This window comes from Bombus vosnesenskii, unplaced genomic scaffold, assembly GCF_011952255.1.
Source record: "Bombus vosnesenskii isolate JDL3184/JDL3185 unplaced genomic scaffold, Bvos_JDL3184-5_v1.1 scf7180000013265, whole genome shotgun sequence".
Lineage (NCBI taxonomy): Eukaryota > Metazoa > Arthropoda > Insecta > Hymenoptera > Apidae > Bombus > Bombus vosnesenskii.
In genome coordinates this window covers 4,614,734-4,642,394 of record NW_022882925.1, presented here as the reverse complement: position 1 = coordinate 4,642,394, position 27,661 = coordinate 4,614,734, and the positions used below count along the sequence as shown (strand labels likewise).

Sequence of the window (27,661 nt, the reverse complement as noted above, 5' to 3'; positions counted from 1 at the left end):
CAACCTACATTTACATTTTAGTTTTTGTTCATTATATTTCTAATTTTTCTCATTAATTCTATTATTTCGTTTGTATTTAATTATTACAATATTAAATATTTTGTTTGATAACTAAATGATTTATTCGTATTGTAATAAAAAATTTTCTAAAATCGTTTTATACAAACTTTTATAGAAAAACTGGTTTTTCTTTCTTTTTTTAATGGTAGAAGTCCATTTTTTCTTGTACTGAGATACATGATACATATTTAAATATTTCTAAAAGCAAAGTTATAAAAATTGCATTTGCAATACAAAAGTTAATGTTATCAATGATATTCTTACTTATAGTAAGTACTACTGTAGATAGTAAGTATTAGCTATTAAGTATTTTTTACTTGTAATTGCTTGTAATAATCTATTATACATGTATACATTAAATCTAAAACCATTTATGCAATTTTTTTTTAAGCAATGTATCTTTAATAATTTTTGGAGATACTAATATGTCTAACTATATACCATTAAAATATAACATGAGAACACATCAGTCTATCATGAAGCTTATGGTATAATTTACAAGTCAAAATTAGACTTATACCACTTTAAAAAAATGGACTACACAAATGACGTAATTAATGGACGCAGAGGAACTTGGTTATCAACACAGGAGACGGGGACTTTTTAATATGATTTAATATGATCTGATTAGGTTAGGATCAATATATGATTCAAACGAGCAGATTGTATTTTCAATCGAATGCGTTTGTTCATAAAATAGTTACATTTTCGCCGCACTTATACTCATGTTCTACTGATAGTTAGATCATTTATTCATCCACTCCTTCTCACATATCTTTCTTTTGTATAATACATTTATTCTTTCTTACCACACACGCACCACACATCACACACCACAGATCACACACGCGCGCGTGTGTGTGCGCACTTCTCACACGTCAGAAAAAAATACAAAATTTCTGCTTGAGAGCAAGTGATTTCTACAGATACATATGTACGTAAATATCATACAGAAACAAAAAAAAAAAAGAAGAAAAAAAATGAGAAGAAACAAAAAAGGAAGAATAATGATGAGTATCACCCTGAACAAGGAACCATAGAATAATGTATTTTATACATTATTGTTATCGACAATTTTTCTTTTTTTCAAGAGATAAGAATCAAGTTTCTTAATATTGTTAAAAATCGAACAATGATTTAAGGTAACTGTGAACGGGATACATCATTTTTCATAAAACGAACACATACGATCTTAATATATACATACATGGTTCGTATATCACACACAATGGTTTCGTGACAACAGATTTGCACATGGGATTGAAATAAAGTGGCTCAGAAATTCACAGATTTCATACTACACAGTAAATCAAGTAAAAAAGAACTTAATTGATTTACCTAGAAATTGATTGTTTCAAGCTAAACTGTATGTAATTCGATTTTTATACAGCATAGATAACTATGTTATGAATTATATGTGCTTGGAGTGAAAATGTTGCATAGTAAAAATAATTTTGTTATCTTATAAATACTATAAAATTAGTCAATCACTTCTATATTTCATATTAAACTAGTGTTCTTCCTCCTTAGTATATCAAGGAAAAAGCTTACAGAGATATTTAAGAAATCACAACTATGTGAAGCTGTATAATTTTTTTGTTCATTCTCTTCGTTATTAAGAATCTATAAATTCCTGAACCATCCTCTTTTAATAACCTACTATATTAGGGGCACGAAAATCGTGCTCGAATCGTTCAGCAGACGCACAATAAATTATAAATAGAAATAATAATAATAATAATAAAGTTAGTTTTATCATGCTTCAGGCCGTGCGCTGTAATACTAATAGTAAGAAACGGACGCGTTCCATTCTTGAACGTTCGACTCCGACATCCTCAACGCGTTTCCTTGTGGATAATCGTTATCATTTTCATTATACAACACGTTTAAACATTTTCATAATCGTGTCAAATTTCTCCCACTAATCTTATTATCAATACTGACTACATGCCAGTCTCGATAATATATAAAACACTAAATATCGGTTCCTAAAAAATGCTTTTTCATTCCTTTGCTTTTATTCAGTCATTATCTAACCAATTAACTAGTCAATCAACGTCTCAATAAAAGAAAAAATATATTTAATAAATAACGTGACTAATTTAAAAATGAAGAAATAGTAATAATAAAAACAGAGAAAAGAATTGTTCCTAAAAGGAGACCGATATTTCAATTTCTTCGAGTGCAATCAAACTTTGCACTGAACATTATCAAACGTGTAATACAATTCCTTGAGTATTCTATGTTCTTTCCCATATGACTTCCCATGAAATCAGCACGGGTGAAGAGTAGAAATCAGGAGGGACAGTTTCGTCCAAATGCAACGCAACAGCGTGACAGCCTTTTTGTGCTGGATATTCGTTGTACGATTCTATATGTTATAAGGTTATCTGAACATATATACTCTTCTCCTGTTTGAACCTGACTGCAACCACTTGAACGAAGGAGCAACGAAACACAACAAAAGAACGTTTCCGGCCGGCGTGGTTTCCATGCTGACGATTGTGCGATTTTCACGTCGATCCACGACGTCCCTATCGATCTGGCACCAAAAATGATCGCAAAACAGAGAAGAAATAACGACCATAAAAAAAGGCTTCTCTTCGCTTGTTCTCCAAAATAATGATATTCTGCTCTGGCGACAACCAACAGAATAACTTGCGAGATGCGTCCTTTGGTCCAATTAGAATCGTGACACTTTATATTTCTTCTTGCCAGCTATTCTAATTTGCACTAGCCTCAGTGTTCTCCGGAGCTGGCAATGGTATAGGTTTATCAGACACTGGAGCAGCCTGTTTTTTTGTCTTCCTTCCTTTTTTTGACCTGGGAGACTGCTTTACCTCACTACTCTCTATCTCCATTTTCTCCTCGGTTTTCTGCTGTTGTTCTTGGCCAGGCGGTTTACTATCAGTTTTCTCAGTTTTCTTTTCCTTGGAAGTGTTTTCTACTTTTTTATCCTCAGAAACATTCTCTATTTTTTTTTCTTCTAGAGGATTTACTTCCTTATTCCCCTCAGAGGGAATGTTCTCAGTGGTCTTTTCAGCAGAAATATCTGTTTCCTTTACTTCAGTAGTGTTTTCCTGTTTCTTTTCTCCGGGAGCGTTTTCTACTTCCTTCTGTTCAGTTACAATAGCTTCGTCTGGAATCTGCTGAACTTCCATAGACGTCATTTCCGGCTTCTTCGCTGGAGTCGTTTCAATAGGCTCGCTGGAAACCTGCCGAGCATCCTGTTGTTGACTCGTAGCGTGATAAGTATCAGAGTTCTCTATTTTTTCTGTAGAAGGTTCGATAGCTTCTTCAGGTTTCTTCGTTGGAGATGATGGTGCAGGAGGCAGTGGGATTGCTTCCTTATTCTGAGACTGATCCTCTCCTTTATGATGCATGATTAGTGTTCCAGTCTGTTCAGCCTCTTCGGTTACATTAGAAACTTCTTGTTTCTCCTGTTCCTCTGACAATACTTGTTGCGATGGAAGCGGCGCCTTCGACTCCAGTAAACTAATCGTTTCCTGTATAGTCTTTATTGCGTTCTTGCGCGCCTGTCGAACATTGTCTCTACCTTCTGTCTCTATATCGTCCAATTTAATCAGTTCCCTAGTAAGCATTTCATCTAGATAAATATATTCTTTATCTGTCCTCGAGTTACCACTATACTGTTTAACTTGTTCAGCCAGAGAGTCTACTTCCTTCTGTACAAGAGCTACTTTTTCTAGAGGATCCTTTGGAACGGTAGGTTTTGGTGGTTCCTGTTGCTGAGGTTGCTGTTGCTGTTGAGGTGGAGCCTGCTGTTGAGACTTCTGTTGCTTGGATTGCTCATAATGCTGCTGCTGTGGTTGTCTCTCAGTATAATATTGTTGTTGAGGCTGTCTTTCGCAATACTGTTGCTGCTGAGGCTGTCTAGGCTGCTGGAAAGTGTGTGTCTGCTGTTGTCTCCTGGGAGGATGCTCAAAGCCGCTTGGTGGCTGATAGAAAGATTCCTGGAAGTGTGGAGGCCGTTGATGGGGTCTTCCACCAAAGTGCTGACCAAATGTTCTTTGAAAGTGTGGTGGTGCATGAAACTGCGGAGGAGAAGGTTCTCTTCTGAAAGGAGAAGGTGCTCTTCTGAAGGAAGACGGGTCGTCGAAACTTCTTGGTAGCACAGGTTCGTCTCTACCTTCAACAAAAATTGGAATATGCCTAACGTTACTTTGCTGCTGAGGTTTCTGCTGTTGTTGCTGAGTTTGTGGTTGTGGCTGCGATTGTTGCTGCTGTGATTTCTGTTGCTGAGGCTGGTTATGCTGTGGCGTTATATCTATCCTAGAAACGTATCTCTGACCCTGTGGCTGCTGCTGTGGCTGTTGCTCTTGCTGTTGAGGTTGTTGTTGATTAGAAGACTGTCTATTCTCTGGAGGAGCGGACATTGAACGCTGTCCACGATTTCCTCTGTCAAGATTTTCCATGTTGTGATGGTGCTGACCTATATCCACAGTATTACGTAATCCGTATTGCGGAATTTGACTTTTCCTATGAGATTCTTCGAAATTGGAGGATTTATTTTGTTGATTTTGGTTAATGTCCGCTTCACCGTGCGAACTGGAGGCACTGATTCCGCTGGCAGCACTACTTCCGCTTGCTTGGCTTCGTGCGTCCTCGTCAGAGTAACCTTGTTGGTGATTATTACGATCTCTGTTTCCAGAGTCACGATTTCGGTTACGGAAAGAGCCGTGAAAGGGGATGTCACCCCAAGGTGGGCCTAACAGATGGTCGGCGAATTCTGGGTGGCGGGCTGCTAGATCGTCCAGATGCGCACGAATATCACTGCGTCGTCCGAAATTGTCGTCGTCAAATGGGAACCCCTGGTAACAGGTAATAAGTCGAAGTAAGGAATTTGTGTTCTTTTTTTCGGTTTTCTTTAGTAAGTCTAAAGTGCGACTTCTGAGGTCTGTATATGTGGTGTACGGAATTTTATTTTAATTTATTTAATTATGTATTGATCCATTAAAAATCAAGGGCAAATATTAAGTAATAAGCAAATATCTTTTTATCAAGCTAAAAGGAATTATAAATATTCGGAGTAGTTTAAGGTATTAGAATAATAAATACTTGTAATTCTCAAACTTCATAAAATCTTCAGGATCTTGACGAAAGAAGAAATATTATCAAAAGTGATATAATCATGAACGAAATGTTAAAGTAATGCAACATTGGCTCTTAATGAATTCTTACTATTTCGATATTCAAAGTTCAAATTTTCTTCTTAAATATTCGTGAAATGTTTTCATTTTTCTATGGCTATTAGAATATTCTTTTTTAATTTTTTCTTTAAAATTTTAAAAGACCCCAGAAGACGTCTCTATCGACTAATATAACGATGTAAGTTAAAGTTTATTTACTTGAGTTCTGTCGCTTAAGCTGTGAAATAAGCCGTGTTTCTACATTTCTTTGCGAGTTAAAGCGAGTTCTTTCTCTGTAAGTCACAGAAAGCCTGATACCGAACACAATATAAGAAATATAACAAATAGGAGGTAGACATTCGAATAAATGGTATTAAAAGAAAAATGAAGCGTAAAGTGCAACGCTTTGATAAATCTGTATCAAACTACTAAAAAGATCTATAATAACGAAGTTACGTAATGATGTATCATTAAAATTAAAAGCCATGCACAAAGAGATTAGAATGTTGTATACATTTACAATATTTTACATACGTGAATATTAGAAAAATACTTAGAAGATTGGTTTTTTACGATATCGGAAGAGTAACCATTAACGTTACGACTTGGGGATTAGTAGTATGATAATTGACGCCATTTCGAGAAATGCGTGATTTCGCGTGGGTGTTCCACTCGTGACGACGTGTATTACGACCTTTACGTCATTGAATAACTATATACAGCGGCGACATGATGTACACGCGTATGTATATACATACGTGGCTGCTACACTGTATTTCGTAGTTTCACCCACAGAAAATAATTCGATCAAAGGAAACCGTGACTTCCTTAGCAAATAGGAATGATCGTTTAAAATTCCCTTTTCTTCCTATAAGAAAGTATATACTTACGTCTAAACGCAAATATATAAGAATCATAGAAAATTATAAAAAATTATTAATATATAATATTTTCTATTATTTGTTTGACTTTATATTTCTATCTTTTTGTTTGATACTTTTTATTTCAAATATAAAATTACTGACAACTATTATAGGCATTATATACAAATTTCACAACTAAAAGCTAACATTACTATTTTAGCAATTATTTGCTAGTAAAAAGTAAAATTTAATGGTAAAAAGTAATGTTTCACAAATATAGATCAATCAAAAGCAGAAGCAGATAGTGCTGTTTAATATTTTTGTTTAATAAACATATATCTAATATCGCCTTGTTTTTTTAGACGAAAAGCTTTAAAAGTGCAATGATTGGCCACCTGCAGGCGAGCAATTCATCCTACACAAACTACTTCCTTAGAGTTTGAGTGAATTTTTGTTTTATTGAAGTGACTTTTTTAATATGGAAAAATGGTGCTCCGAAATATTAATCAATTCATTTTTTAATAAACAGCAGTCTTTTAATATGTATCATTTTATTCGGTTCTAATAATAACTAGAAAATACTACAAAAAGCATTTTTATTCTTGTGAACTTATGTGCAATTCAAGTCATAGGATCTAAGCTTACATTTCTCTTTCCCGAGTTCATATATTAATTTCCAGTATTCTTCGCATATCTTTGACTAAAATATATAGAAAGTCTTCCATTCGTATGTCGATGCCTTTTAAAGGTGCACCACTTGATTCCGCTTATGAATCATGCACACCCGTTAAATGTTAGGTCTATCTAAACTTTTCTTTCGGTTGCTTCTTTTCTTCATTATCTACTGTACTGTAATTCCTATATATTAAATATTATAAATTAAATAAAAAAGGAGAACCGAATAAAAATAACTTGTAGATATTTTCTGACCAGCAAAATCCATAAATTAACCTTTATACGCAGATTTTCTCCGTTTATTGTGTGTGATTGAGTGTAATTGTTATTAGAAACACAGAATTCAAAAAAAGATAGACAGATCTAGCTATACGTATAAGGGCAATAAAATAGTGACAAATTGTACATAAATCTTATATATCTTTAAAAAATTCATTAACCTCCATAAAACCGTTTAACTCTGTGAAATTTTCGAGAATTCTCACGTCGTATAGGAGATGCGCGCGCAGCGTAAACATTAGAAGTGCGAAGACACGAAATATTTAATTAAAGAACTAGACTATTGTCTAATTCATTATATTTAGAATTGCTACATCTGAATCAGCTATCATCTTTTTTTCTTCGTGTTTCTTTATTTTTATCTTCAAATCATCATTGTGTGTATAGTTGCTAAATTAGGTTAGACCACAATTAATGGCTATTAATAGTCCTTTGAAAATTTATTTCGCCTTAAATGAAATTTCCTAAGAGAACCATTATACTAATCACCGTTCCAGTTACATTAAGGAAAGTTAATTTCCGAGCAATGTTTTTAACATTAGCAAGCTTAATAACATGAAGTAATATATAATAATAACAATAATACTAAACTATTTTAACAAATAATCTTGTAATTGTCTTTCATTTCAAAGATATTCGTACCTAACTCTCTATATTTCATATATATTCTTAAATTTTTCTTTCCTTTGTTATTGTATTTTAATAGTATATTATTATTGTAGTGGGTTAGAATGTATTCGAAAAGGATTTTAATGTTTAAAAATCATTAAAGAAGGTACTAATGCAATACATGCAACAGTTCCGATCCGAAAATTATGAAACTTGTTAATTATTATGAGATGCAGTTCCAGGAACTGTGACTGAACTACTCCGCATTGAATATTCATCCATGTGCTGCATTCCGCGCGTTCCTTGCCTTTTATGCGACTTTTCATGATTTCATTGTTGTGTTTTCCTTGTGTATATGTATGTGTTCATGCACTGTAAGTGTAAATTACATGTAACTGACTAACAATAACTTAAATTATAACAAAAAATCTATTAAAACAAGTCAATATAAAATTTTTAATTAAATTAATGATCTATCCACTATATTTATTTTACAATTTACATTTTAATAGTTTTAAGATAACAAATATCATAAATAATATAATTATATTTATATTCTTACATTTATATTATATAAATATAATTATTGTCATTATTATATATGTTATAGTAATAATTATTACATAATATAATAAATAATTATAACATAAATCAAATAATTTCTGATACATTTTTGAAGTTAACTATAATTAAGAAGAAAAATTCTTATATTGTTATAAACAATTTTAAATTATTAAGAAACAATGTATTTTCCATTGTAGTATGCTAGAATGGTAATTTTACACACATTTTGTATGAACAAAACGCATATGTAGGAACACAAGGGAATCAGAGGTAATGAAAAGTTCACGCCGCTATGGTTATCCATAAAACGGCAAACTGGGTGAATGTCAGCGCCGGCTCGATATAAACGAAGAACTGTGTCACGGTTCTTTGAATCAAGCCCACGACAGACCACGATTTATAGTTATTTCCTGATTTCCTCATGGTATTCTTTAGAATATACAGTTCATTTGCTTTTAACTAACATAGAAATATTCTTCGAGAGAAGTAATAGAGAAATAATAATCAAAAGAATAGTTATTTTCGTATGATTTATAATTAAAAAGTGGAAGTAGAAGAAAATGCAAGATAAATTATTCTATCTTCTAAATATTTTTATTTTCAGTTTGTATTAGTAAGAAAAAATAATTAAATTGGATTATGTTCTCCTTTGGAGAGAATGAGGAAATTTTGAAAGTCTGGGCAACATTCACTATTAAAATTTTACGATTTTGGAATAAACAAATTAAAAGCATTCTCGAATCTGGAAGGGCACTGAAAAAGAATGAACAAGAGTGTTAGAATTTTGGAAAAATCTAATTATAGAAGTCATGAATATTCGCAGCAAAAATGTTTAGTTTCTGAAAAGTACCAAGATGACAGCAACAGTAAAAGACAAAAGCTCAATTAAAGGAATAAGTTTCTAAGATCATTAACAATACAAAATTATGAAAACTCAAAAATACAATGACGGAATATGAAAAAAATTTACACTATTTCTTCTGGAGAAATAGAAATTATTAAAATTTGTAATGTAAAAGATCCTAGAAATCTTATACTGCGAAGATTTTTATGAAATACCGGAAATATGTCGCATAATGGATGAGTGAAAGAGGAATACCAATCTGGTTTCACTTCCGTTCTCCAATGGATGGATAACGCCTACGCGACATATGTCAAGGCATCATCATCGATAGTATTAAAAATAATGTTTATCGAAACCGGTTTCTTTTTTACGTGAAAAGGGGCAGCCGGTTAGATCACAGGTAAAAATACTCTGTTATCGTCTTTTCGAGAAGCCGTAAATGATATTGAGAAGACAATTTCCTTTCAATTAGCTCAATTAGACGTGGTATAATTAATGGTGGAAACGATATAGCGAAGCTCTCGTGCAGTTGACCAATGTGGACAAATATAAACATTACAAATGACTGATTACAACTTTGCTTTCGTTTTAATAGTTACTGTGGGTTATCTTGCAATAACCTACATATATAAGATATTTAGAATTAGCAGAATTGTTACAATATAAAAATAGCGATAAAAACGATAGATATGTAGAAAAATAAAATATGAAAAATAAAAAATAAAAATAAAACGCATTTCACTCTTCATATAGAAATAGGAAATTTTTAAGAAAATTCCTTCATTTCTGTTCTTTAATCTGTAGTTAGCGTTAGGTTAGGATTACTTTTAGGTCTTATTACCAAAAAAAAATTAGTGTTCGTAAATATATAAATAAACGTTATAAGAATACAAAAAGGTAGATTTGTTCTTTTCAAAGATCAGAAATCAAACTATGAGTATTAAAATACTAAATACTTATACCACAATCTATGATTAAACTACAGTTACAAAAAGCACAACATGCAGCTATCCAAATAATCGTTATTTCTCCTTTTATTATACCTTTTAATATATGAACTGAACTTTTACTGCACGAGATCTTACAGATCAAGATTCCTAATCTTCCTAAGCAATATTCGCTTCGATTCTAACCTCAAAGATCCTTCCAGTATCATCGGCAGTATACTCCAAACAATAGTGTAATAAACTGAAACAATTAATTTTTGTGCTATTATTTTGATTGAGAAAATTCTTTGGAGAACAATGAACATTATCGATGATCAGAGTTGAATTTCAAGAGAAAAGACCATTTATGGCCGCAAGATATTCAGGCAAGCCTAATACGGCCGACTGGTCGGACATAAACGAGAGGAAATAAAGCGCGTAGTCAGCGAATGGACCGCGATTATGTTACGTTTTTCGTCTTTTTTTCTTCTTGCTTCTTTCCTTCTCTATCTGATTCCTTTTGGTCGCAGACAGAGCTACGGAGGAGAAACGTCTCCGTTAGTTTATTATTAGCGTCAACACGCTTATGTTTTGGAGGAATGGACCTTGTTCTAGGAGAATACGTTAGAAAGATTCAGGACCAGCTTGGAGCTTGATCAGACAAGAAGACGCCAGTCAAATCGAATATTTGTACGAGTGCCATTGCACTGATAACTTCCGGTTGGAATACCATGAAAATGATAATATAATAAAATAATCTGTGAGATGATTTTTCTGCAAGATCTTGACGATGAAAAATTTATCTGGAGACTTAAAGTAGAAGTATAGACTTCAATTTACGGTAAATTCATAGAAAACGAGTAATGGTTCTTATAGCAAACAGACAGTAAAAGAGAAATGACGAAATACATGTATATGATAAAACTATAGCAAAAGTATTACAAACTAATAGTCAAATAATTAGAAGTTATAGAAAAATAATATACTAATAAATCAGTGTAATAAAGTCATAAGAAGATTTCATCTTACATAACATTAAGATTCCAGTCAAGGTGTCAAAAAACCTATATTTCATTTTAGCAAGTAAACTATAAAAAAATGTATAGGGGTACCTGGAATATATCATTATGTGTAGCTAGTCAATGGAAATGTTTATATTATATTTTGTATTTAACTGTACATGATTGAATTATACTGATTTTATGAAGTAAATAAATATTTTTTCACATCAAGTTTTCAGCCGAGTTTTGCAAATGGATATTTATACCTATATATCCCTATATATGTGAATTGTAAATCGTCATTATAAAACTATCATAGCACTTACGAAATAGTTCCAAAATTGTATTTCCTGTCAATTTAGGAAACTCCTAAATAATCGAACAAAGAAGTGTTGTAATTTTAAGAATCCCAAATTTCATTTTGACTGAAATCAGTAACGTGAGTACATAAATTGTATTATAGTAACATCAAGTTAGCGAGGAATTTGTTCATCCGTCCTGTTCGTCCGGAGAAAGTGTGAAATCCACGGGTCGACAAGTCGACGTTTTCGAGACGGTGAAACCTACGTCATTCCTCGCAAATTCTATTTCTAACTTCCACGCGATCCCGCAGAACGCAAGAGAGAAGGTCGAAACCGACGTTAAACGCAAGAATCGAGAACATCGATAGGCGTATACCTTCCTCACGTTCCCTATCAACTAGACAACACCCAAATTTCCCATGGAATAGGGTAACATCGATTATACTATCCGTTCAACAAACTCATCAATAAAAAAAAATAATACAGATAGTAAAACAATAAAACGCAAAAAAATAAATAAATAAAGGTTCATTATATTAAATAGAGACGAATCATATAATAATTCAAATATGCAAATTATATCGAAAAATCGATAATAACCTATACATGTAGAAGGAAGTAAAACAAATCAAAAGGTGCGCAATACTACTTTAGAACGATCTGGAAAAGTCTTGGCATAAACGTCACGAGTCGACTATATCAACGTTCAGATCGCATGATTCGACATACAGGCTTGGAGCAACGTCATAAGCCGATTAACACAACTTCTTTACATTATTCTTGTCTGATACTTAAGTGTACGTTTGAGTAACGAACGAGTTATAGTGTAATATCGAGACATCGAAATATCGACGAATAAAAGTAACGTATACCGTCCATTAATCTTAACTGTAACACGTTAGAAATCGTATATTCGTTCCGGTTGTAATAAATACATATGTATTATGTACTGCGGAATATACGATGGGAATGGCAAAAAAAAGATGGCACCACTTACGGGAAACGGACGATCCAAATCAATCGGTTCTCCGAATTCGGATGCTTTGTCCACGATGACAGGCGAGTCCATTTTTTGGACCCTTTGATCCGTGCCTGATTTCGAATACGTGGTGTTCCTTTTTTCCTTCTTTTTTCTCAGGAGATGCGATTTTTTTTTAATATGCTGGTATTTTTTGTCTCACACACTAAGAGGTTAAGTTCGTGCCTCTTTTACCGTTAAGAGCTCGCTCTGCAGGTTAAGTTTTTTTTTATGTATATATTTGTTTATACGTTTTCAAAAGATCAGCCAAGAAGCTCACTAAACAACAGCGACGGCGTGTTAACAAAAAAGGCGAAACGAAAAAATAAACGTTTGGAAAAAACACACTTTCGTTTTCTTTCTCTTTTTGCTTAAAGATCTTGCAAAGTTACCCGAGTCAATTACGTGCGACAGTTGTCTTTAGCCTCTCTCTTCGATCTTCTCTAGGTAGCACTCTAGTTTTCTGTCTTCTCTTCCTTTTGCTTTCAGATTATGTAATTGGACCACTATCGACGTTACTCCGTCTATTTTACACTTGTATCACTCACTCGTAAATAAAAGGTTCTGCATTAGAAGAAGGAAATGTTCTCTTGAGAAAATCCTCAAGATGCACGCGTTACAGAACACACTCGTTTCAGGTCAATAGCGAAACTGTCAGCGCGCTCCCGGAGCAACTTAAATATATTTGTTGTGTGGGCTGTATCAAGAGCCACGTGACTGTCACCGAGCGCAGCCGAACTCTCACGGAAGTAATCGAACGAACACCCCAGACGCTACTAGAACGTTCCTCTCTGGCTCTTTCGAGAAATCATTTGGTTTTCGCGCACTTAAACGGCACGCGACATTCGAAGCGAAGAATGACAGAGAACGTTCTTACTGTACTTTCTTCAGACATTCATAGATAAAGATGATTGAAGTTGAGATCGACCTTATCACTGATTGTCTAAAATAAAAAGTACGTTTTATCAAAAAATATGTATATTGGAAACATCATAAAATTCGTATTATTTTATGTTCATATATAACCTAGTAAGTTTTTCTTGTTTTGTGGATTTTTTAATTTCTAATAAATAGAGTTTTTAAGTTACGTAGAGTGTTAGGATATTTATGATTTCGAAAATATTTATTTTTTTCACGTTGAAATCGGTTTGAAATATTCTTTCAGCATGATTTATCGTCTGTGCCAATTGTGGGTCGGTATTGTCAAGTTTTTCCATTTTTCGTTTTACAATCAACCTACCGAGCAAGGCTGTACTCTGGACTTGTTTACCTATATCCTTTTATAGTAAGCATGAATTCCCTTCACATGTTTGTATTCCCATCCGAAAAGTTGATCAACTCGTTTTCCTTTCTCGCAACCAATAATCGCACTATATAAATAGATCATCATTAATCGAGTAGAATTTTCGATCGTGCTATTATCCTCAAAATTCGACATATTTTTTTTTAATGTAATATTAACCATGAATCACTCGATGTAAGTATAAATAGACCGTGTCTGATTCAAAGGCACTGTTTCAGCGTAAAATATATATATAGACTACATATTGTTCCCAATAAGAACTAAATTGGGCAGTTAATAAATAAAACCCATATGTATTAACGAGATATATTTTTAGAACTTATCGAGTTTTAAATACGATCGTTACAGTAATTCTGATAAGATTCTTCTGATACTATATGTAACGTTAAGATCCACTAACAATTTTAAATGGTAACTAAAGAACTCTCCATGACCGATGGAGAAATTTCGCCGAAAAATTCCAATGAAAATTCAACACTCACCTCGATCCAATAATTATTTTGTAATTAATGAGAATTCTATACATCGTGTTTGTTGCATAAGCGTTTGAGGGGATGTTTTATCACGTAATGTCAACTTATTATATGTCAACTTGGCTTCACGATTTCAGATGTATTATACCGCTGAAGTACTAAAAGTCAGCCATTGAAAATTAGTCATACGATCGCAGTATTTGGCCCCGATCCAAACCTCTTCTGCTGGACGTGAAAATACGTGTGCAGGTCGTGTGGCCAGGTATCATGTAATATAGGTGCTTTATAATCAAGATATTGCATCGTGACGCAACAACAAACCGAGACCTTGCTCGTCGTGACCTAACTTTATCATCACCTAATGATAAAATTTCATCTTATCTATATTTGCAATAATATAGTAGTATTAGTGAAATAAATGTATTCTATTTGAGTTATATAATTATAAATTTGTTTAAATTTCAAAATTAATTCAATATATACACTTATCTTTTTTTTAAGAATAATCGTTCTATATGGAAGAATTCAAAATAATATTTACATTAAATTGATATTATAATATTCTAATGTGTCTAATGTGCCAGTAAATAATTCAGAAGAATTCTATTTAAAGCTACATGTTTAACTGTTTTGCATCGTGTTGATCAATATGATACAATTTGATGATTTTTTTTTTAAATATCCAAGGATGACGATAGTATAATTAATACTATGACTTTAGCCATGAGAACTATATTTAAAGGCGACTGCAAGTGACATAATAGTACATAGAGTATGTCTATACAGCCGGTTATGCCATTGAGATGTAATTAATGGTATATAGAAACCTTTGAAATGATGCTTGATTGGATAAAGGCCAAGCAAAGTAGGAATAAGATTTCATAATCTAATGCGCGATTTTCAATTACCCTTCGGAAACTTCCATAATTCATTAAGTAACCTTATATAATTTTTTTATCTAAAAATTAATGTTTTGTAATTCATATTCATTTAAGATATTTTGTAATTGATATTTATTTAAGACCGCAATAAACAATATCTTAACATTACCTGGAAACGTTTCACGAAAATATATTTCTACTTATTTTTATGTCTACTAGCGAAAAAAAGCGTTCACTGGATTAAGTAAGATCCATAATAATGTTAGCATGTAATTTATAATATTTAATGGTAACGCGTCAATGCATAAAATCATACAAAGCAAAGAAAAAGATTGACGTAATGATGCAAAAAATGTAAATTCTCGATCTTCATTTTTGAAAGAGCATTATTCTTAGAATAATTATTTATAATAATATAGTGAATTACTTTTGCTACAAATATAATTATTTTTACAAAAAATACTATTTTTTTATAAAAATAATAAAGTTATACAATCCATTTGGATATCTTTAATTTAAAAAAACAATATAAATTAAATTTCATCTTGACAAATTAAATGCGACTTAAAATATCAACAAAAAAGTATTAAAAATAGTTTATTACTCGCGCTATACGTACATTTAATAACAGCGTGAGCGAGCACGTGGTACAGCGTCGCGAAACATCAAATTATAATTCCTTTACGATCACCAAGGTGCAATTTTGTCTATGCGTTGTGGAAATCGTGGAATCAGCTTCCTGTGGAATATTTTCGAAACGCAGTAGAATCGGATTGAAACTTTCAATAGTGTCGAATGTTTATATCGCGCTTGACAATAAGCAGGAAACACAGATCGAATCGTACACTTCGACGAACATGTCGATTTGCACATGCATGAGTACACAACGGTAATTCGCTCGACAGATGACTCACTTCGTGTTCCCCTACAATCTACAAGATAGAGATTATGTAATCGATTGCTTGGCAATACATTAGCGAACTGCCATCTGCGGATTCTGTAGAATTCTATACGCGAATATTGCACTTCGGCGATCTTGCACGCGTGAGACAATGGCAAGAATAAATTGTACGTGTGGTAGTCCTCCATGGTTTTCGAACACTTTATGCTTCCATGTACAACTTATTATCAAGCACGATCTTCATCTCTGACTTTCAGATGTTTCGAATTATTCGAATCACCATTCAAGGATTCTTATAAAATTGCAGAAGTGTGATATACATAAATGCCATTGGTATTTCTACCTTTCGAAAACGTTTCGGTTTTAATCTCTTTATGCTTAAATTACGAAAATGAAGTTTTACAATAGGGGTAAAAAATAGCTGTTTGTTATATATATATAACATATATATATATATATATATATATATATATATATATGTATGTATTATATATATATACTTTATATATATATGTACAGACTGCAGATATTTATGCAGATCCAAATTTTTATGAATACAACTAAAGAAATAAAACTTAAATAGAGATTTGTTTCATTCTCTATTAACAGATGTTTTAATTTGAATACTTCATATATTTTGGTATGTCATCATGTTATTATGTATATACCTACATTGTGTGCATCTTTGTGCCTTTAAATTTTACAAAATTACATAACAATCCGCAATCTAATTATGGATATGTATCACATATGTATGGATATGTATGCATATGTATGGATAAATATTAATACAATTTCATGAAAATGATGTATAAATTTGTTATGAATATAATAAGTACAATAATCACCGACCAATTAGGATTACAAATCTCTCATTCAATCTTCTAATTTATAATGATAATGATATTGGACGTAACGAGACGGAATTTCTTTTATGGCGAGAATAATCCACGAATAAACCTATATACACGTCTTGTGTAATATGTGAAACAAATCATAAAACTGCTGGTTTCACTCATCACGCAGAATGATTGAAAAGATTGATGTCTAATAAGAGACTAGTTTTAAGGTTAGGAGCAGACTTTTAACAGGGATGGACATTGAATAATCTAACGATAAGATTAATGGGAATAATTTTCATATTCTTTTAAATTTGATAATTTAATGTAACTGAACGTAATGAAACTTGGACTTTCTTTGAATACCGATAGTTCAAATAGTTCTGCGTGTCAGAGTCATGGTAATGGAAGGGAATGAAATTTGTTTCGATTCATTAAAACGATGACACGATGTTTAAAAGAGAAGATCATCCTTATATATTCTGTACGAGTCAAGTCAGAAGAGATAAATAAAATTATATATCTAATAGCTCAATTTAAATGTTTTTTATGATGATACAAATATCATAAATCATTAGCGAAGGTGAATATCATAACAGGAGTTCGGAAAAATGTTTTATTACTTGTCGTGTTTTCACACTTCGTACAACAATGAATATTAAAATATTTTTATTTGGAATTTTTATTTATACAATATATTATTTATGTTATATTCAAAAAATACTTTCATCTATGAAATTGATACACAGTCAAAACAGAAATGGTATACATATATCTTAATAATTTTTGTGAAGAGTGTTGCCATCTAACGGTTCAATAACTAAGTTGCAAAATATAAATTACACCTTTCTTATGATATAAACGATTTTGTAGTTTTTGAAGAAAAAGACGTAAATTGCAATTTGTAATTTGTAAATTGTCACGTGACAAATATGTATGTATTAATGAAATATTATCCAGTCAATAATTCTATCTTTTCATCTCTTTACAAAATTCGAACTAGATCAAACGTCTCTCACGGAGACTTAAAAGTAAGTATAATCGTTAATATTCAAAATCGATCGAACAAATCGTGGATCACGTTATTCGATATGAGAACTTACTGCAGTCTCGTCTTCGATTTTGTTTCTCGATCTTGTTCACGCTTTTCGATCACTCGCACGATCATCGATAATGATGATCGATGATCTACGGTGATCGATGGCGCGGCCAGGAAACTATGAAGCTTGAGGAAGTGCTCGATCGCCATTCCTTAGCAGACTGAAGTTTCGTGACGTCATAGAGATGACTGTAGAGTGTAGAGAAGCAAAGACTGATTTCCTTACGGGCTTACGGATATCAGCATATCTCTACTACATATATTATGCTATACATGCATGCATTCTTGCACGCATTAGGCCCGCGTGTAAACACATACTACATACTTACTACTAAAATTCTTACTGCGAATTTTTATGCAATTTCATATTGTTATTAACTTAACTGAAGAAATGGAGCCTATATAAAAATTTATTTCATCCATTAAATCTAAGGTTTTATCATGATACTTATATATATAATTTATTAAATATAAATTTGATAGCATAATCTAAAATCACTGATCTACGAATTTGATTTGAATACGATTACGATCTATTATACATTCTTGTATTAAATTATTACTATGAGAAGTGAAAATAAGAATGATCAGTGTGACACTTTCACACGGAACTGCGTCGTGTTTCACACGCAACAAAGCATGATGTGCACGTGTATCGAACGATCAAAGAGTGAAAGGAAAAGTGGAGATTCCTACTACAGGTCGAACGCATACGCTCGTAATGCTCCATTGATGCAACGAGTATACTAGTCTCAACACGTCGGTCAACGCCGCCTTCTCTTATTTTTTACTCCGATCTTTGAGATTTTAAAATTGATGTAAGCCGCCATTAGATAATTTTGAATCACTATTTTACCTCGCAATCATAACAGTCTCGGTGAAATATTTCGAAATTAGGGGATCGGAAATTTTTACGAACTAGACTAGTAACAGAAACATTTTAGATATATTTCTCCTTTGTTCTATAAATCATAGTGGAGTTCTCGCGAATTTAATTATTAATTTAGTTATTATATTAAGTAGATATTGTATACTGTACAATATATTTAAATATCGTAGCATTATATTTAACGTATACAGAATAATATATATTATATGATAATATTGAATACGTAATGTTTTACTTATTAATTACTATGTATTAATGATCAGGTGTTTCATTTTCTCAAATGCTGTATACGTCTTATATGAAATAGTAAACTATGTAAAACTTTTGGACATTGGTATGAAAGGTACTAAAGGTTTGTTAATAGATGAGGATCAATATTGTACGTTTGAAATACTTCAACCAATTGTAATTGATATAGGGCGTGGCGATAAAAGCTAAAAGCCCGCTAAAAGCATCGAAGGTCGAGGACACCATGATACCAATCTTCATGCACAAGGACTATGTAATTTTCGAAGATCTTTGAAAAAACATTAGACATACCTCTTAGGCAGCGTGTAAAGAATTTGATCGTGCAGTAATATTATAGCAGCATTGTCATACTCGATGTATACGAACAGAAATGATCTTCGAGATAAGACACACAACCTACTACAATCATGTCTTTACTTTTATCACTTCTTTTTTTGTGTTTACAATGAGAAGATATCTTCAAGAATGTACTTTGTATAATTAAGAATGTTCTATAAATTCGTTATTTGTTTAAGAATCATATTCTCGGGGATTATTTCAAAATTCAAAATATATCTTGTATTGTTCTTGAAACATATGATATAATATAAAAACCTCTACAGCTTTTGCGTTATATTTAGTATATGATATGTATAAGAAGAATTTGTGAAATTTCATGTTGTTATAACATGTTTAGGAGGTTTGGTAGGTTTATTTATTTCCTTAGAAAGTCCACTTCATTCCATCCTATTATTAATAATTATCTACGTATTTAGAATAGGATTCAGAGTTTTTACTCTGTATAATGTCTTAATTTTAATTGTCTTGATTTTCTATAACTAGAATTTCTCTACTTATAAAAGAAAATATTGTAACTTCTTCCTTCTGACCATTTTCTAATTTAATTTGAAATTCAAAAATTGATAATTGCTATCAATAAATCTTTTCTATAACTAGAATTTCTCTACTTATAAAAAAAAATATTGTAACTTCTTCCTTCTGACCATTTTTTAATTTAATTTGAAATTCAAAAATTGATAATTGCTATCAATAAGTCTTTTCTATAACTAGAATTTCTCTACTTATAAAAAAAATATTGTAACTTCTTCCTTCTGACCATTTCTTAATTTAATTTTAAATTCAAAAATTGATAATTGCTATCAATAAGTCTTTTCTATAACTAGAATTTCTCTACTTATAAAAAAAATATTGTAACTTCTTCCTTCTGATCATTTTTTAATTTAATTTGAAATTCAGAAATTGATAATTGCTATCAATAAATCTTTTCTATAACTAGAATTTCTCTACTTATAAAAAAAAATATTGTAACTTCTTCCTTCTGACCATTTTTTAATTTAATTTGAAATTCAAAAATTGATAATTGCTATCAATAAGTCTTTTCTATAACTAGAATTTCTCTACTTATAAAAAAAATATTGTAACTTCTTCCTTCTGACCATTTCTTAATTTAATTTTAAATTCAAAAATTGATAATTGCTATCAATAAGTCTTTTCTATAACTAGAATTTCTCTACTTATAAAAAAAATATTGTAACTTCTTCCTTCTGATCATTTTTTAATTTAATTTGAAATTCAGAAATTGATAATTGCTATCAATAAATCTTTTCTATAACTAGAATTTCTCTACTTATAAAAAAAAATATTGTAACTTCTTCCTTCTGACCATTTTTTAATTTAATTTTAAATTCAAAAATTGATAATTGCTATCAATAAATCTTTTCTATAACTAGAATTTCTCTACTTATAAAAAAAATATTGTAACTTCTTCCTTCTGATCATTTTTTAATTTAATTTTAAATTCAAAAATTGATAATTGCTATCAATAAATCTTTTCTATAACTAGAATTTCTCCACTCATAAAAAAAAAATATTGTAACTTCTTCCTTCTGACCATTTTTTAATTTAATTTTAAATTCAGAAATTGATAATTGCTATCGATAAATCTTTTAAATATCAACATTATGACACCAAATACTTCTCTTATGAATAAAGGAAATTCCACGATTACAGAGGGTTAAATAATATGTCAATTCTCAAAATTCGCGGCAGGAAGACACGATATGACCCTTTCCCTTCGAACGATTCGCAGAACTGGCCATAAAGCGGATAGGAATGCCGCTTCATGAATGACGTTCACCAAGAAAAGTAGGAGGGATAATCAAGGGTCCGCGACGTGGTTCTTAGAACGGAGAAAGAGAGCACTTTTCAAGACGTCCCTTTCCACGCACGATGAATCCCAATGACTTCGTGAGTCATCGCATGAAAATTGCAGTGGGTGTAACGAGGTGTCTTATCTTGCAGTTAGCACCAAACTTTGCCTGGTTCAATCGGGGACGAGTCACCATTGATGCATTACCACGAAACATCATGCAGTATTACAGGTCATAGGAAAGCTCCACTATTACAAAATTATAGGAATAGTATCATTTAATTCTGCATTATTATGATGGAGTTCTCCACTTCTTCCATTTTCTTCTTCCTTTCTCAAAACATAAAATTAGTAATATTTAATTGTAATATTTGTATATTTGTAAATGTTGAATAATTGTAATATTTAATTGATAGCATTTTCTTAAATCTTTAAGGAGAGAATGGTGTGTCGTATTATATTATTCTCTTGCTTTACGAATTTAAATACTTGTTTGTCTTATCTTTCTTCTAGTTATCTTTAAGAGAGTTCATGTAGCGGTTGTTTATACATGTTACTTCTATTTCAGGACTGGTAATTCTTTATTATCTATACTTTGTAGTATTTTTCTGGTATGAAGAGACATATCTAGTAGTAGATCTAAGTTCTAGCCAGAATCAATAAAATATTCCCTTGATATACTTTTACCCTCTCCAAGCATTTCTGTCTCCGTAACATTTTCCACGTCGATATCCAGGACGGAGAAGTGAATGGGAACCGCAAAAAAATGAAAGAAAATCGGCCAGTGACGGCAGCAATCTTGCCAGAGTAAATATTGATGCAGGGGTCCAGACGGATGACTACGTTCTATACCAGAAATGATCATTTCTATCGCACTTTCAAGACTTCGTCTCTAGAAAAGAACTTCATAAAAAAATTTCTATATCTTTTCTGAAGATGGATCGATATCGGCAAAATTATAAAACAGAATACTTCGTCGTTTCTTTAAAAAATATTATGAAAAAACAGTATCCTTTGTCCAAGTCAGAGGAAATGTTCTTTTAAGAATACAAACTGATATAAAGAAGAAAGTGTATATGTTAAATACATGTAAAAATACTTTTGACCAGCATTTGCTGCCTCTTTCTCGTATGAGAAAGATATTTCTGAAAATAAAAAGTGATATAAAAAAGAAGTAAAAAAAAGAGGAAAATAAAGATAAAATCTGTGGCTCAGGTTAGATGGAATTATTCTTTTAAGAATAAAAAAATATATTCTCATTGAATTGAGATACTCTTCCTTGTTTCTCAAAGTCGGTATAAAAAGGATTTTGACAACTATGAAGTAATGTTGTTTTTTTTTCTCGTAAGAGATGTATATCATGAAGCAATGTTCTCAATTTTCAAACACCATCGGCATGTTCGAAGACCTAGGAACGTTCTCGACGACGAAGTCGTCGCGGACGCCAGAGCCTCTGAAAATAGCTGCCATTGATTCCCTCTCGCCATTCCAAACCAAGAACCGTTCGATCCAGAATAATCTGTCCATTTGATCCGTGACATTTTCCACGCACACGTTAAATTTCTTGCAAATCATCAGAAATTTTACATTTGCATAATTTTTTAGATTTACCGCAGAATACCATCTTGATCACGCGGCTAAGACATTTATCCTTTCTTCTATCTTGTTTCTTTGTGTTGTTAGTATTAAATATACTTTTATGGTAGCAATTACGAAATTATCTTCCTTCCCTTTTGTCCTCGTTTCTTCTTTGAATTTCCCCCTTTCTGCGAAATTTTGGGTACCATATTTTTATGCACATAACTAAAGAGGTGCAAAAGCAGAAAATTGTTTCATCCATTCTTCACAAATCTTATAACGAGTTTGGATAATTTATACGTTTCTCCTGTAGAATTTTCCTTGAAATTTCCCATAAATAAACTTGAATATCTCGCATTAATTCCATTAACCCTGACTTATCTTCTAATTCCAAAAAAGAAAGAAGATATTTTTAACTCAATCCTCTATTTTGAAAAAATAATATACTTTCCAATATATAATTCCAAGTCTACTGAGCTATCAACTGATTGAAGAAAGTCCACGCTAACTAATATTCTTCTATCCAAAGAAGATTGCAACGAAGCAATGCATTCTGGCTTCGTATCGTTACTTTAAAAGGAACGCACCCTCCGTCAGAACGATCTTATCGATTGATCAATGAAACGTTTTATTGTTGAAAACAGAGAAGGGTCTATGGTGAGGCGAATAAGTGGTAAGTCATCTCCCCGGCGGGCGTTTGGCAACAAACACGTTATTTCTGGGTCCTTTGCCGGAATCTGTCTGCACTTCTGAAAAGCCAACGATATCAGCCCGATGTAGAGCGACTGCTCTCGATGGTAGAATTGCGAAACTTACCGCACCTATACCATATTGATCTCATTTCGTACTCGTGTACCGGTACGTCGTCACCCTCTTTCTCTCAGAAGGGACGTTTAATGCAATTGGGGTGGTTTTAATAGCCCACTAGCTTTATAGACTTCAATGAACAGAACAGAACCCTCTACAGGGACACGAGTAAGCTCGAGTAGGTCTTTTATGGATAATACACTCTGTGAATTCCTTTGTTGCACACTTGCCAAACTACTGGTTTTGTATTAACACATTAACAACATTTCATTTGTAATTCATTCCGGTCGATTTACATCGCTCAATTCTGTTAATATCGAAGTTAAGCAAAGAAAATTGTAAAGATCTTAATATTCTTTCGATAGTATTTCTTCTTTCATCTTGATTCTACAGTTTGATGAGATTTGGCGAAACTGAATTTATCAATATGATAAACTACTTATTCTTAATAACATAGTTGTGAAATTCCAAAGAGTTGATTAATATTTTTCGAGTAGTATTTCTCCCTTCAGCTTGATATTTTAATTTGATGAAATTTGATAACATTGAAATATTTGTGACAGTAAACTTATTTCTTCTGAAATTATAAAAAGTTGTTGTGTATCTTTGATTTATATAGTGGGCTTCTGCAAAGTATTTATTATTTTAATATATTTTTGGTATTTTAAAAAAACAACATGTAAGTTACATTTTTTATGTTTCCTAATAACGTGCAACTATTATAATTGGTTCTTAATGGACTGAAATTATAGTGATTCGTCTTCATACTATTCATAGTATCAAAAGATCCGAGAATCTTTATATTTCTAACCAGTTCTATATAAACCATGTCTCGTCCAATTTATTGCCCCTTTCTTAAAAAATTTCTTAGATTTTTAAAAATATTTTATTCTCAAATATGTTGTACAATTCCGTTTGAGAACCCGCGAATAGATTAAAACCAGCAATTGTTTACCGCATGTATCTGGTGCGAATCTTTATTGTTTTTCGATAAAAGTATGATATAGGTGCAATTAACTTTTTCCACGAATACAAAGATATTGTCGTATCGATAAGCAAAATACCAAAATTATATTTTTTATAACAAGAATCATATATCACATTTCTTGAAAATCTTATGCTTCTATATTTTTGTATATAAAATCAGAAATTCCATGAAGACGCTTCTATTACGGGCTATTATCGTAACAAGGAAGGTATAAATATAACTAGGGAAAAGACATTGTGTTTTTTTCGAAGAAAATTATCATTATATCGTTAATGTATTTCAGAATTGGATAAAGACCCTCTTATGACGACCAGAAACAGCAATTTCCGCCATTCTCATGAATCGACGGTCATTTGAACGCCTCCCCGAAAACGTTTAGATTAATCGATTTTGTTTCGTTCATTATGCACCAAGATGGCGATCGAAGTTGAACGAAACGAGGACATACGAAAAAGGAGGGAAACCCATGGCCTCCGTTTGAATCATCAATCGTTTTCCTTTTACTATATGAACAATTTTAATTCCATATTCACCCTGCAACAGCACGTACTACCTTTTTGGATATGATACCCGCATATTTAATCTATATAGAAAATGCTAAAGAAAAAAGTTTCTTAAGTAACTTTCAAACATTTAGCTCAGAGCTATAAGATTATATGTTAAAGCAATTGTATATTTGCAATTATTTTAGTTAGACTTTTTCAATGGAATGAAAAAAATCCCGTTTTCAAAAAAAAGCTCTTCATAAATTTGTTGAATTTGAAATAAAAAGCAGATAACGGCTGATACTAAGCTACTTGTTTCTTAAGGCTCTCTTTACATAGATAGATCGATATCGACGGTAGATAAGTCTACTTACTGTCTATATGAACCGATTAGTGCATTTTTAATCTCTATATATACATACTTTATGTATACATAGAAAGTGACACTGAGGTAAAGTAATCGTAACTTTAAAACTATCTTATCATTATATTAGGAAGTTATCATATTATTATATTTCCCTTCTATACATATCGAAATACTAGTTTATTTTCACAACAATACTCTAAAGTTCGTCGATAAAAAAAATAATACAGGTGGATATTTTATTGTGGTATTCATTGGGACAATCTCGATTATCACAAGATTACCGAAATATTTGATCGTTAAATTGTCTTGTTTACATGAGTCTAAGGTCACAGTTCGAATTGAGTAATATTACAAGGGATACTGTATCCAACGTATTGAACATTTTTCGTTATTCTTTTTAATGATAATTAAACAATTATTGTATGGAACGCATAATACGTAGTGCGTTAAGACGATCGCGGTAAAATAATTGAAAAATTTGCACGGTACCGATACAGCTGTAACGGTCACGCGACCGCCATGAACTATGACAATTGGCTCGTTGACAACGCGGAACAGGTGATTCGGCATAATGAATACCAAATTTTTGCAACGTTCACATAACATAGAAGAATAAAATAATAAAATCCTATATATATATATACGTATATAAATACGTATCTAAATATTAAAATATAAATTATATAATACCATTACCCTCATTTTAACGCTACGCTATCAAATTAGTTAAAATAACTGGTATCAGATTTTTTTGTTTTTGCAAGTATATTTCATGATGTCTATATTTACTTTTATTGTAATAGAAACACACACCTATTTGGTTTCGCCATTAACTATAAACTAATACATTTAAGCATAATACATTTAAGTACATACATATTAAGAGTTAGTAGTTCTTGTGTTAAAACTAAAATAATTGTCGTAATTAATTTGTAACAACACGATTTCGACAATACCATATTCAATGCAAAAAACATCACCCTATATGAAAAATATTGCACTTATGAACCTATCACACATTTATATTTTTTCGAATCTTTATACATCAGGGTACTTGAAAAATACCGATCACCAATAAACACGACGGTTTTTTCACTTTTTGCCTTCTGAAAATATCGGCATTGTGACAAGAATAACCGACAAGCAGAGAAAACTAAATACATGCTGGTGAAACGATGTAGAAATTGGGCCACTCTATAAATAAAAAATTTTCGTACAACACATTCAAATCATGCAAGAAGGAACACATTTTTTCGACATTCCAAAGTGACTCTAATGAGAGTATAAAGATATAATAATTTAAAAAGTTGCTCGACGAAAAGTTACCCGTTAACCTTTTGATATTCTGTTTTGAGTTTTGATGTTTTAAGTTTGTATCATTATATGTATAGATCCATATAGTATTTAGTAATATTTTTTTAATATTAAAATTTTTAGTTTGAAATCTAGTGCTATTGGTGAGTATTTCTTGACGCATTTCAAACTTAAACTGATAGAGTATTGATATTGCAATTCTACCATGTTGTTACTTATATTATCATTATGTTGAATTAAATTATTTAAACCAAACTAATAGAGAAAATTACTATTTAAATTATTAAATAAAATGAACAAAATATCGTAATTTATAATAAATACATTTTATATGAACTTGAAAATAAATTTTTGTACCAACAGAAACAAAAATTAACAATGTTCTATCATAATTTGACACTGAAATATGAAAATCTGAAGGTTAACAAATAAAGTACAATTAACTCTTAAAACCGTGATGAGAAAACAACACTTACGCTTAAACATAAAAGTATGCTTTACATAAAAAGCATTATTCCAGAAACTTAATTTTAATAATAAATATTATGTTCTACTGATTTGCACGATTTGATTTTAAACGGAAATTTACGTAAAGAAGAGACAAACTCACCCTTGAGAAAGTGGAATGTCGTTCAAAGGGATCCCGTTGCGATCTATTTGTAGGCTCGAAGAAAGACTTGCTGTCTTCGTCGAACTGTTGTTTAATCTCTTGCAGAAGTTCGTCGCCGGATTTACCACGTAGTCTGTCGCCGAATTTCGGCCGGTCGCGAAAGTAGAAAGACATAGTTGGGTCTACACGCGCACAACCGTTTCATGCACGATCAGTGAACGTTACACTTGTTGCCTTTTAGCCAACACGCTATACCAAATTTAACTTGAAATAGTTTCCTTTTTTTCACGATGGTCACGAAACGAGTCCTTCATACAATTCCCCTACGAAGCGTTGCGCGTGACTGAAAGCTCGCGCCGAATCATGGCGAGAATAATCAAAGAGCGCGCATGCTCATACCGGTCTGTGTAATCGTATCTTTTCGGCGCGAAACGTGCG

General features: G+C 31.8%; 1 protein-coding gene and 1 long non-coding RNA gene across 4 annotated transcripts; one reads left to right on the top strand and one right to left on the bottom strand.

Moving 5' to 3' along the window:
• Window positions 1-657: 657 nt before the first annotated feature.
• Window positions 658-27,564, bottom strand: LOC117243446 (BAG domain-containing protein Samui-like). 2 transcript variants are annotated; one of them, XM_033510952.1, is made up of 2 exons: window positions 27,224-27,564; window positions 658-4,892 (listed from the first exon to the last, which is right to left on the bottom strand). In XM_033510952.1, the coding sequence occupies exons 1-2, from the start codon at window positions 27,395-27,397 to the stop codon at window positions 2,784-2,786; spliced, it is 2,283 nt and encodes a 760-aa protein (XP_033366843.1). In that variant the 5' UTR covers window positions 27,398-27,564; the 3' UTR covers window positions 658-2,783. The 2 variants fall into 2 exon arrangements, with proteins under 2 accessions (XP_033366843.1, XP_033366844.1); XM_033510953.1 differs by lacking the exon at window positions 27,224-27,564 and adding an exon at window positions 12,271-13,153 and having other exon boundaries at window positions 705-4,892.
• LOC117243448 lies at window positions 13,132-14,512 on the top strand. Of its 2 annotated transcripts, none has more exons than XR_004495463.1 (2): window positions 13,132-13,246; window positions 13,457-14,512. It is a non-coding gene; the product is annotated as an uncharacterized LOC117243448 (long non-coding RNA). The 2 variants fall into 2 exon arrangements; XR_004495464.1 differs by having other exon boundaries at window positions 13,187-13,320.
• Window positions 27,565-27,661: the final 97 nt, after the last annotated feature.

What these genes read in the sequence shown, in the direction of transcription:
- LOC117243446 (XM_033510952.1), bottom strand. Translation starts at nt 27,397, where the DNA reads ATGTCTTTCTACTTTCGCGACCGGCCGAAATTCGGCGACAGACTACGT. An exon ending in GACATTCCACTTTCTCAAGG is followed by an intron (nt 4,893 to 27,223) that starts GTGAGTTTGTCT and finishes ACCTGTTACCAG; the next exon opens with GGGTTCCCATTTGACGACGA.